We start from the raw sequence: 12,401 nt of genomic DNA on the forward strand, positions 1-12,401 counted from the left end.
ATACATGAGCAGATATCTATAAGCATCTGCCTTTACAGAGAACAACGTAAATATGACTAAGCTATGTAACCTACTCCCCGGGCTATGCAACCACTAATATTCAAATGGCTGTCAGTTCAAAATTAACTGTTCCTATTTATAATCCTTGAGTGTAACAATGTTCTGCTCGATCACTTTCTAGGTGATTGGGATACTAATAGTCCTTCATCTTCCAATGTCATTTATGATGAACAGCCACCACTTCTCCCATCTTCACACTCTGCTTCCACATTTGAAGAGTCTCAAGTGCCAGTAACTGAAGACTCTCTGATTAGAGTTCAGATATGTGAAAAGGCAGAAGAAGTAAAGGACACTGTACAAGAAAAGAAAAGCACTTTAAATGGAAGCCAGCCTGAGACGAAGTATCAGTCAGTCCAGAAAAATGTGAATAAGAAGGATCCACCCAGAAGTTATGGGCATGGCGAGAAGAATCTACTAAAAGGAGAAAATAGTGTTACACGAAGAGGTAGATCTGCTAGCCCCAAAAAGTCAGTTAATCGACATTCAGAGGAACATTTGGAAAAGATTCCCAGGTCCCTAAAAAGTGACCCCAAAGGAAAATCTAGAGACCGGTCGCTCAGCCCTAGGAAAGGAGAAAATAAAGGTCAGCTCACCACTAAGGCGGGCTCTGGACAAGATCCTTGTAGAAAAGACAGGGGACGGTCCTCTAGCCCCAAGAAGCAGCAAAAGATTGGAGGCAACAGCCTGTCAAACACTGAAGGCAAATTTCCAGAGGCTGGGGCCCGAAGGGCAGCAGGCCACCCAAGTGACAGCTCTGAACAGCTCCCAGATGGGAAAGAAAAGTCAGGGGTCAGCAGGAAAGGTCTGAAGCAGAGTCAGCTGGGAAAAAACAGAACAAGGTCTCCAGAGAAAAAGAGCAATAAAGCTGATGAAACATCTCTGCCATCCAAAAAGACTAGCAACACTGCTAGTAGGGTAATATCTGAAAAGGAAAAAGGAAAGACAGCAGGAGAAACAAGTAGAGACAAAACAGGAGAACACACCCAGTTCTCAGCAAAGCAGCTCAAGCAGGAACCGGAAGAGAAGATGGCATTAACTAAAGGAGAAGATCCCAAAGGCAGAGAACCAGAGGTCACTGACAGACGCAAGGAGCATGCAGGGGACACACCTGAAAGCAGCTCTCCAGTCAAGAAAGCACCCATCACTCCAGGACCCTGGAGGGTGCCACGTGCAAATAAAGTCACAGGCACTACTGGCATGGCTGACAAGCAGCTGTGACCTTTCATATCAAACAAAGTAAATTAAGTTGCAGTCTTGTACTAAAACACAGCATACTTTTAAGGGAGAGCGGTGTGGTTTTCCCCCAGAAATTCTTCAGTACCAGGTAGCCAGGCTGCATGAAGGGCTTCTGGGATTGCTAGGACCCACCTGGCCCTGGCCGGCTGCCCTTCCTCCTGCTCAGGAAGGAGCTGCATCTAAGGGCTCACCTGCCACGCCCTACTCAGGCCGCTCGCTCAGCAATGACATGATCTTAGCAGTGTGGTCACAACTCACTTTGTGTTTGTGCCAAGTTATCTACTGTATCATGTCTGTTTTAATCCTTCCCATTCTGATATTTCCAGTCATCAAACAGTTTGGTTTGGCTTGAAGATGTTTTCAATAGCATGTTGCATGTTTACAGAGAGAGAATTTGAGTCCTTGAAGAGGAAAAAATTGTTAACTCATCATTAAAGTGGGCACTTGCCTCTTCTCACAGCTTCTGACCATCCTAGTTTAAAAATGCAATTCACAAACATCACATTACAGGAAAGATCAAATATTATAAATGCTTTTTTTATGGCTAAGTAAGGTGTTTAACTGCTAAAGATATTCCTTACAATTGAATGCTCAAAATGAGAACGTAATCTAAACAACAGAATTAACAACCTCCTGCGTGTTAGCCATTCCTTCTGTAGTGAGTGTCTCAGATCACCTGTAGTCTTGAGGGAAGTACAAGACGCATGTGCAAGTACAGCTTGTTTCTCTCTAAAGAAAAGCTCCTTCATCTGGATAGTTTGATTATTAATCATTAGTCATTAATACATAGTTGAAGACCCAAAATATTATGTAGATTTTTGTGAGGGACTTAATCATGAAGCCAGTTCTACAACCCACTGCCAGACAACGCCCCAGCTCCTGTGACACGAAGGAGTCCACGGCATTGGGGAGTCAGAAGCAGAGCCTGTCTGAGGGTTCCTCAGCAAGTCAGGACTAATATGGTATAGATATGTGTGCTGGAACTTTAATTTTTAGCTAATTACTTAAAAACAGTTTTCAAAGTTTTTTTTTAATGTCTAAAAAAAAAATGCTGAAAGTTGGAGACAATTCTTAAACTTATACAATAGATCAAGACATTAGTTCCCTGAAGCAGCATTCAGAAACATCTATAAATACAGACATTTCTCAGACCAAAACTGTCTATTTATGGAGTATTTGAACACTCATTCTTTTACCTTGTGAGTCTGACAAACTCCACTGTGACAGCTGTACTGGCCCTGTAATGACACATGCTTCCACCCAGAAGTGTATTTAGCCCATCTCAAAACTACTTGAATAGCGCAAATTAGAAGGCTTGATAAATGCTAAGAATTTAGTACCACAGAAATGATTTATTTTCCCTATAGTCCACAATTAGTGATACAAATCCTATTTTTATTGTTAACTGTGACATAACTTTGATGTCATGTTGTCAATATGATGTGGCTCTTCCTAAGTAACATGTCACTGTACTGATTATATACTGACTTAGAAATGTGGCCTTGGAATGCTGAGCAAAATATGGATGTACTGGTTGTAAATGTTTATATATGTACAGTACCTTTATATATATACATATATATATATATACACTTAAGGTTCTGATTAGAGAAATATCTGTAAATCGCTCGTTATTTTTTATATAGATATTAAAAAAGAAAAAAGTTTGTATTGCTTTTTTTTTTTTTTACTGTCAGCATCATTTAAAATTGCTGTTTATGGAATCTAGTCCCACCATGATCTGAGTCATCAAACACTTACGATCAGAAAGAAAAATTAATGCCAGTACTCAATCTCATCTATGGACAAAAGCCTTGAGTTGTATGCCATTTTCTATTAAAATTATTTTTTAATATCCCTTTTCTCCACTACCTGGGGGAGAAAAGATATATCTCACAGGAACTCAGTTACTACACATTCATAATAGATTAGTGAACAGACCATTTATCACAAGAGCAGACTTCCATGGCAAGTCACTTTTTGTTTGTTTGTTTGTTTTGTTTTTTGGTTTTTTCGAGACAGGGTTTCTCTGTGTAGCCCTGGCTGTCCTGGAACTCACTCTGTAGACCAGACTGACGTCGAACTCAGAAATCCACCTGCCTCTGCCTCCCAAGTGCTGGGATTACAGGCGTGCGCCACCACCGCCAGGCCAATTCACAATATTTAAAACCGTTTTATTTATTATAGTTTTAAAAAATTAAGTGTATAGACAATTTCATTTCACTTAGTATATATACTGCTTAAATCCTACTTCAAAACGCTGGTTAATTATTACTCTTCAGGAGAAAAATTCCTATAATTTCATAAATTCACACTAAAAATAAAGTCCAATTCTATTTCCAGGCCCACAGTGGAAATGTGTCAAAGCAAAGGCTGCTGCAGTGGGAACGAAGCCATTCTGTAGGCACTGTTAGTCACCCAGGCAGGACTGTCTCTGACAGTTACAGCATCCTTACAGCTGAGCAGTTTTGAGCAGGGCCGACCTTCTAGATCTGGTCTGGGGCCCAGAAAGCACCTGGCTGCTTGTTTTTCATGTGTGAATATTTGCACTAAATGAAAGGAAACTGAGGCAGCAAGATGGTTCAGCAAGTAAGAACTTTCCACCAACCCTTCCATCCCCAGAACTCACACGGTAGAGAACCAAGTCCATCAAGATGTCCTTCATGCACTCTGGGTGTGCTTTCACATAGATTTAGAAAAACAAAAAAGTAATTAATAGTCAAGGTACTATTCGTGTGCAGAAACAGAAAGCCAAATGTTTTGTAAACATCTGGACAGATGGCGTTCCATGTTTTGTATGTCCACTTCTCACTGAAAACACATTAACTTCTGTAATTACGGCTCTGTCTAGTGACTTCCACAAAGATTCAGACTGGAGTTTACCCTACCCTCTGCCCTAAAACCAAAGAAGAGCACCTGCACTGACTGATGAGACACAGAAGTGGGACTCCATCACAGTAACTGTCCTGGAGTGCCCCATACATTTGTCTGGGTAACTGTGCCTCTGCTGCTCGTGTCTATCAGCAGTCAGTATGCTGCCACTTTGGAAAGGCTATCATCTGTAGTTAGCTGAATTCATCTGGCACATCTACAAACTTGATAGGCTCTCAATCACTACACCATATTAATACAAGAGCTGAACCTGTGCAGAGCTACTTGGTCTCAAAGCACACAGGCAACGTTAAGTATGAGGGACTATATGAATGCTTATGAAGAATTTGATCTAGTAGAAAAGTCTAAAATATGGACACAGTCAACTGCTTTAATTTAGCCTTAAACTCTGCTTTCACAATCCTATAGATGTGTGCTCATTTTATACTCTGTACATTAAAAGTCAAAAAGAAAAATGCCAAAGTTCACAAGCCAAGAAATTTATTTTGTCCTAAGGACAACCACTAGTTAACCTGAGTACTACCTTATTGGAGTATCATGTAGAAGATAGATATATAGATATAGATAGATATAGATATAACACTGCATGTTTGTGCTCAAATCTCATGGCTCAGTACAGGCACCAGTGACTACAAGAAACAGAAGATAAATCACCACACTGGTCCACTTATGTAATAAATCAATGAGTTCTCAGATAACTCCAAATCACCATGTATGAGAACAAGGCCTAACTGGCCTATTAGGAAAATGTACAGCTAAAATTTTTCAAAACATTCATTTAAATTTAAAATAAGATTGATTTGCTTTACATAGCACCAGTGAACAAAATGCACAAATCCATAAACTGACACATGTGAGAGACCTAGTTATTTAGAATTTTTCTTGCTGAAAGAAAACCATATTCTAGTTAGACAAGCACATTGTTATCTAACTCTTCATTGTTTAGCTTATAGTGTTTGTGATCATAACTTGTCTAGGTTTATGGAGTATACCTTCATAGTAATTTTAGGAAGGATGATTTTCCCCAGGAAAACATTGTTAAGAAACAAAACAATGGGAAATTTTCTTATTCTTTGATACTTATTACTACCCCAATTAGCCTTATTCTATTCTTGCATTTTGGTTTTATTTCTCAATATGTAATATTAGCAAAATCTTAGCCCTTTTAGGGAATCAAAGCCTAAGTAACTGGATATTACACAGGATAAATGAAACATTGGTCTCTGCACAAGAGTGACAAACAGGAGGACTGTTCTTCATCCGGTGTACATATGCTAAGCATCTGTTAGGGGACTCCAGTACTGTTCTACATTCTGGAGAGTAAAGGAGAAAGTAGCTGTTTCCAAGCGCCTCACAGTCTAATGGGAAGGAGACACAAGTCAGCAAGAGTATGATATACATGAAGGAAATTACTACAGTGACATAACAGATAACTAGAGTTACCGTAGAGAACCCTGCCAAGAACTGAAAGCTGAGAGCTGTTCAGTAGCTATCCAGTGAGAGGTAAAAATACTCATTTGAGGCTGAAGAAATACTTGAAAATACCTACTAAACGCAAAATCGTAGTAAAGGGGATGGGGTAGAATGCAGCAAGAAGTCAGGTAGAGGAGGTCAAACTGGAGAGAAGTGCAGCACTGACAGAAGGGCCTAGGAGGTGAGCACAGGAAAGGCCTTCCCTCCTAAGCCTCTCCAGACAGCACCTCCTACTGAGAACAAGTATTCAAATGTCCAAGGCTAAGCATTACATCTCATTCAAACCTCTACAGTGTTGAACTAGACTAGACACTGAACCTTTATATGAGCAGCTGCCTAAGCTCTAAACCATTTTAAGGTGGGGAAAATGAGTCTATTTTAAAGATTAATTAGAAGTAGATTTTGGACAAGGGCAGCACAGATAACAGAATTAAACAAGAGCCACACACACACACACACACACCTCTGGCCAGGCAGTGGTGGTGCACACCTTTAGTCCCAGCACTTGGGAGGCAGAGGCAGGCAGATTTCTGCGTTCAAGGACAGCCTGATCCACAGAGTGAGTTCCAGGACAGCCAGGGATAACACAGAGAAACCCTGTCTCAAACAAACAAACAAACAAACAAACAAAAAAAAAAAAAAAAAAAAAAAAACAAGGAAAGCCCCAAGACTGCCTACAGGTATCAGTGTAAAAAAGGAAACCAGACAAAGCAAGTTTAGCTGGGTACTTACTGGTAGCACAAGCACATGATACCCAACTACAATGAGCCTCCAAAAGAATCAAGAAGGAAAAAATTAGTGCTTAAGTTAACACAGTGCTGTAATCACATTACCAATGCAGGAAAACCTCATCACAAACAAGACCAAGCACAGTGCATAGGAAGATGTTGCTTTAGCAGCAAAGTTATCCTAGGTCTAGCTGTTCCTGGCACACCTACCAAACTTAAAAGTAATCCTTGAAATACCCAAATTGTCTCCAAGTAACTGCACTTCAAAATAAAGCTCAATAATACTACCAAAAAAAAAAAATGCACGCACACTACAATACCCTATTCTCCACCATTATAAAATTCACAGCCAATAAAGTTACCAGGCATGTAAAACAGAAACATGTCTTAAATGAAGAAACAACACAATAAAAACAAATGCCCAAGTGACACAGATAGCAAATATAAATATGTAAATACATTTATTATGTGGGGGATAATATTTTAAGTAGAGATGTAGAATTTCTAAGACCAAAATCAAACTCTTACAGATGGAAAATATAGCGGCTGGAACACACCTGTAATCCCAACATACAGAAGGAAGGGGGTCAGGAGTTGGAGGTCAGCCTCAGTTACACAATATAACTTGTCTCCAAAATTAAGTATTACTATACTGGATGATATAACCAAATTAGTGCAGAACAGAATAGAACCTTGAAGGTATCACAAAAAAATTAAATGTATTAAAAATTCTGAAAAAGCATAAACATTAGTGACCTAAGAGAAACATGACTCCTAATACACACGTGCGTTTGAGTTCCAAAAGGAGACAGGTCAGAATGCAGGAAGAACTTGTTTAATGCCAAAAAAGTGTTGTAATTTGATCATGTGAAAATATGATCTAGCCGGGCAGTGGTGGCGCATGCCTTTAACCCCAGCACTTAGGAGGCAGAGGCAGGCAGATTTCTGAGTTCGAGGCTAGCCTGGTCTACAGAGTGAGTTCCAGGACAGCCAGGGCTATACAAAGAAACCCTGTCTTGAAGAAAAAAAAAAAAAGAAAGAAAGAAACAAAGAAAAATAAAAGAAAATATGATCTATAAAATGATACAAAAACAATAAACCAAAGATTCCTTAATTCCAACAAACTGCAACCCAAATGATATGAAGAAAACTACATCAACACAAAGAATTCAATTGCACAAAGTCAGTGGTAAAGCTAAAAATCCTAAGTCAAATTAAACATCAGAATCATTTGAGAGGAACAAGGCTTCTTCTAGTCAGAAACAATGAAATCCAGAAAGCATTGTTGAGACAGGGTCTTCCTCTGACTGACTGGGAGCTTGCAATGTAGATGAGACCTGCCTAAAACTCAAAGCTCCAGCTGCCTCTGCGCCTCAGCCTCTCTGCCTCTGCCTCCTTAGAGCCTGGGTTAAAGGAGATACCACCACTCACAGCATTCAACTACTTTTTTTAAGCCTAAAATCTTATATTCAGTTAAAGTATCTTTTATATGTAGTATAGACTTAGAAATATTAATGCAGTATCAATATTAAATATTAATATTTAAATGCCTATTCTGCTATTCAGTTTTAGTGACTGGATATTAAAAAAGTAAATAAGCAACAAATGATTGCAAAGCTGACAAATAATAGTTGCCTTTGTATGTAACCTGAAACGTAAGCCTTTTACACGCCAGCAAAATCATAGTCCATACTAATCCTCAGGGTAAATATTAGAATTCAGTGTAAAGTTTCCAACTAAAAACAGCACCAGTTTTTTATAGTTCAACTCTGCAAAACTTAATCTTAAATATGAGACCATTGTTCCTTTAGGAAAATGGTTTCTGTGAGCCATCTGCTGAAGTCTGAGGTTTAGAACATCTCCCTCAAGAATCACAGCTCCTAAGCTGGAAAGATGGCTCAGCAGTTGAGAGCACTTTCTATGCAGTAATGAATAGAGTTTACATTCCAGTACCCACAACAGGTCAGCTCTGAGGTAGGGTCCAGGTTGTGATGGAGGATCATAGCTTCCAGCCTGGTCAAAACAACATGAACACCAGGATCAAGGGACCCTGCTTCAAATAAATCTGCAGAGACTGATAAGAGACACCAGACTTACTTTGCTGACCTCGACACATGCACAATGCCCCATACAAACATATGTGAGCATACACTCACTCATATATATATGCATGCAGATCAATGGATCTTCTGTTAAAAGAAATTTATAGCTCCCTCCGTCACAGCACTTGGGATAAGTGAGTATTCTTGCTGATCCACTACCTATACTTGTGTGTATCTTCACAGTTATAACATTATCAGATTTCTAAAAGGATATTAGATAATGATAATATTTACAGTGGAATTAACTGCTAAGTACTTTACACACTCGTTAAACAATAACAACCCCATTAGGTAGTTATTATACTTACTTAACAGGTGAGAAATTTGAGACACTTAGTAGGGGACTTGAACAGAGAAAGATCTATACTCTGTAGACTTGGGAAGTTCTTTAAGTTCATCACTTTTCCTGCATTGAGAATGTGTAACCGGGGCTGGAAGGATGGCTCAGCGGTTCAGAGTACATGGATAACTGGTCCGGAGCTGATCCTCTGACCCAGGGCTCCAGACCCAAACAGCACCTAGAGAGGGGTGCAGACAAGCCTGTGAGTGCAGGTAAAACCACCACTGCTGCTCAGAGGGACCCACCCAGAACCCTCAGGACACAGGAACCGAGGAGCAGCCTGAGACAGGAAGCTTCCGGTTTCCTTCTATGTCCATGCCTGGAGCTGATGTGCCACAGCACTCCATACCCAAATACCATCAGAAGAAAGCTGGTCTCCCAGGAGAGAGGACACACCTGTGAGCACAGGTAACACCACCACTTCTGTTCAAATTCCTGACATAAGAGGGACCCTCCCAGAGCCATCACAACACAGGTACCAAGGAACAGCTGGGATCAGGATCCATCTGGTTTCTGTCTGTACCCCAGAGCTGACCCTGAACCACAGTTCTTCATACCCAACATTTTCCTAGAAAGAATTGGTCTCCCAGGAGTACTAACAATGGCTTACAGGAGGGACAAGCCATAGTCAGAGACAACAAGAACAGCTAACATCAGAGATAACCAGATGGCAAAAGGCAAGCGCAAAAACCCTACCAACAGAAACCAAGGCTACTTGGCATCATCAGAAACCAGTTGTTCCATCACAGTGAGCCCTGGATAACCCAACACAACAGAAAAGCAAGATTCTGATTTAAAATCACATCTCATGATGATGATAGGGGACTTTAAGAAGGACATAAATAACTCCCTTAAAGAAATACACGAGAACACAAGTAAACAGGTAGAAGCCCTCAAAGAGGAAACACAAAATCCCTTAAAGAATTACAGGAAAACACAAACAGGTGAAGGAATTGAACAAAATCTTCCAGGGTCTAAAAATGGAAATAGAAACAATAAAGAAATAAAAAAGGGAGACAACCCTGGAGTTAGAAAACCTAGGAAAAGGATCAGGAACCAGAGATGCAAGCATCACCAACAGAATAGAAGAAATAGAAGAGAGAATCTCAGGTGCAGAAGATACCATACAAAACATTGACACAACAAAGAAAATGCAAGTGCAAAAAGCTTCTAACCCAAAATATCCAGGAAATACAGGACACAATGAGAAAACCAAGCCTAAAGATAACAGGTATAGGAGACAGTGAAAATTCCCAACTTAAAGGGCCAGAAAATATCTTCAACAAAATTATAGAAGAAAACTTCCCTGACCTAAAGAAAAAGATGCCCATAAACATACAAGAAGCCTACAGAACTCCAAATAGACTGAACCAGAAAAGAAATTCCTCCTGTCACATAATAATCAAAACACAAAATGCAATAAACAAAGAATATTAAAAGCAGTAAGGGAAAAGGGTCAAGTAAGATATAAAAGGCAGGCCTATCAGAATTACACCTGACTTTTCACCAAAGACTAAGAAAGGTAGAAGATCCTGGGCAGATGTCATACAGACCCTAAGAAAACACAAAGGACAGCCCAGACTATTATACTCAGCAAAACTTCCAATTACCATGGATGAAGAAACCAAGATATTCCATGACAAAACAAAATTTACACAATATCTTCCCACAAATCCAGCCCTACAAAGGATAATAGATGGAAAACACCAACACAAGAAGGAAAACTACACACTAGAAAGAGCAAGAAAGTAATCTTTCAACAAACCCAAAAGAAGATAGCCACACAAACATAAAAATAACATCAAAAATAACAGGAAGCTACAATCACTATTCCTTAATATCTCTTAGCATCAATGGACTCAATTCCCCAATTAAAAAAAATAGATTAACAGACTAGATACATAAACAGGACCCAGCATTTTGTTGCATACAGGAAATGCATCTCTGTGTCAAGGACAAACACGATCTCGGAGTAAAAAGCTGGAAAACAATTTTCCAAGCAAATGGTAAACAAGCTGAGTAGCCATTCTAATATCAGATAAAACTGACTTTCAACCAAAAGTCATCAAAAAAGATAAGGAAGGACACTTCATACTCATCAAAGGAGAAATATACCAAAAAGAACTCTCAATTCTGAACATCTATGCTCCAAATACAAGAGCACCCACATTCATAAAAGAAACATTACTAAAGTTCAAAGTACACATTACATCTCACACAATAATAGTGGGAGACCTCAACACCCCACTCTCATCAAAGGACATATCATGGAAACACAAACTAAACAGAGATACAAAGTGAAACAATGAAACAAAGAGAAGTTATGGACCAAATGGATTTAATAAATATCTATAGAGGGGGGGCTAGAAAAGGGGAAATCATTTGAAATGTAAATAAATTATATAAAAAAAATAAAAAAATAAAAAAAAAATAATTATCTATAGAACATTTCATCCTAAATCAAAAGAATATACCCTCTTCTCAGCACCTCATGGTACCTTCTCTAAAATTGGCCATATATTCTGTCACAAATCAGACCTTAGCAGACATAAGAATATTGAAATAATCCCATGCCTCCTAACAGATCACCATGGACTAAGGCTAGTCTTCAATAGCAACAAAAACAACAGAAAGCCCACATACGCATGGAAGTTAAGCGACGCCTTACTCAATGACAACTTGGTCAAGGAAGAAATAAAGAAATTAAAGACTTTTTAGAATTTAATGAATATGGGGCTGGAGAGATGACTCCACGGTTAAGAGCACTGACAGCTCTTCCAAAGGTCCTGAGTTCAAATCCCAGCAACCACATGGTGGCTCACAACCATCCGTAATAAAATCAGACACCCTCTTCTGGAGCATCTGAAGACAACTACAATGTACTCACATATAATAAATAAATAAGTAAATAAATATTTTTTAAAAAAGAATTTGATGAATATGAAGGTACAACATACCCAAACATATGGGATACAATGAAAGCAGTGCTAAGAGGGAAACTCATATGTAGTGTTAAATAATTAAAGTATCTTGCAACACTCATAGCTATTCAGTGCCTCCAAAAAGAAACTTGAGAGAGCATACTTTAGCAGCTAAACAGCACACCTGAAAGCTCTAGAACAAAAAGAAGCAATGCACCCAAGAGGAGTAGACAGGCAGCGAATAATCAAACTCAGGGCTGAAATCAACCAAGTAGAAACAAAAAGAACTATACAAAGAATCAAAAACAAAAACAAAAAACAAACAACAACAACAACAACAAAAAACAATAGCTGGTTCTTTGAGAAAATCAACAAGATAGATAAACCCTTAACTAGACTAACCAAAGGGCACAGAGACAGTATCCAAATTAACAAGATCAGAAATGAAAAGAGAGATATAACAACAGAAACTGAAGAAATTCAAAAAATAATCAGATTCTACTACAAAAGCCTGTACTCAACACAACTGGAAAATCTGGATGAAATGGACAATTTTCTAGACAGATACCAAATACCAAAGTTAAGTCAGCATCAGATAGACCATCTACACAGTCCCATAACCCCTAAAGAAATAGAAGTTGTCATTAAA

The 12,401-nt window shown here is 38.9% G+C and overlaps 1 protein-coding gene across 2 annotated transcripts in view; it reads left to right on the forward strand.

Moving 5' to 3' along the window:
- The window catches only part of Magi3 (membrane associated guanylate kinase, WW and PDZ domain containing 3), a 254,253-nt gene extending 251,318 nt beyond the window's left edge, over nucleotides 1-2,935 (forward strand). Inside the window, exon 21 of one of the 2 annotated variants that reach the window (XM_052179584.1) lies at nucleotides 182-2,935. In XM_052179584.1, the coding sequence (XP_052035544.1) occupies nucleotides 182-1,278 (1,097 nt within the window). In that variant the 3' untranslated portion in view covers nucleotides 1,279-2,935. The remainder of the gene's footprint in view (nucleotides 1-181) is intronic. The other variant, XM_052179585.1, reaches the window with a different exon arrangement.
- Nucleotides 2,936-12,401: the final 9,466 nt, after the last annotated feature.

Source organism: Apodemus sylvaticus, chromosome 4 (genome assembly GCF_947179515.1).
Source record: "Apodemus sylvaticus chromosome 4, mApoSyl1.1, whole genome shotgun sequence".
NCBI classification, from domain to species: domain Eukaryota; kingdom Metazoa; phylum Chordata; class Mammalia; order Rodentia; family Muridae; genus Apodemus; species Apodemus sylvaticus.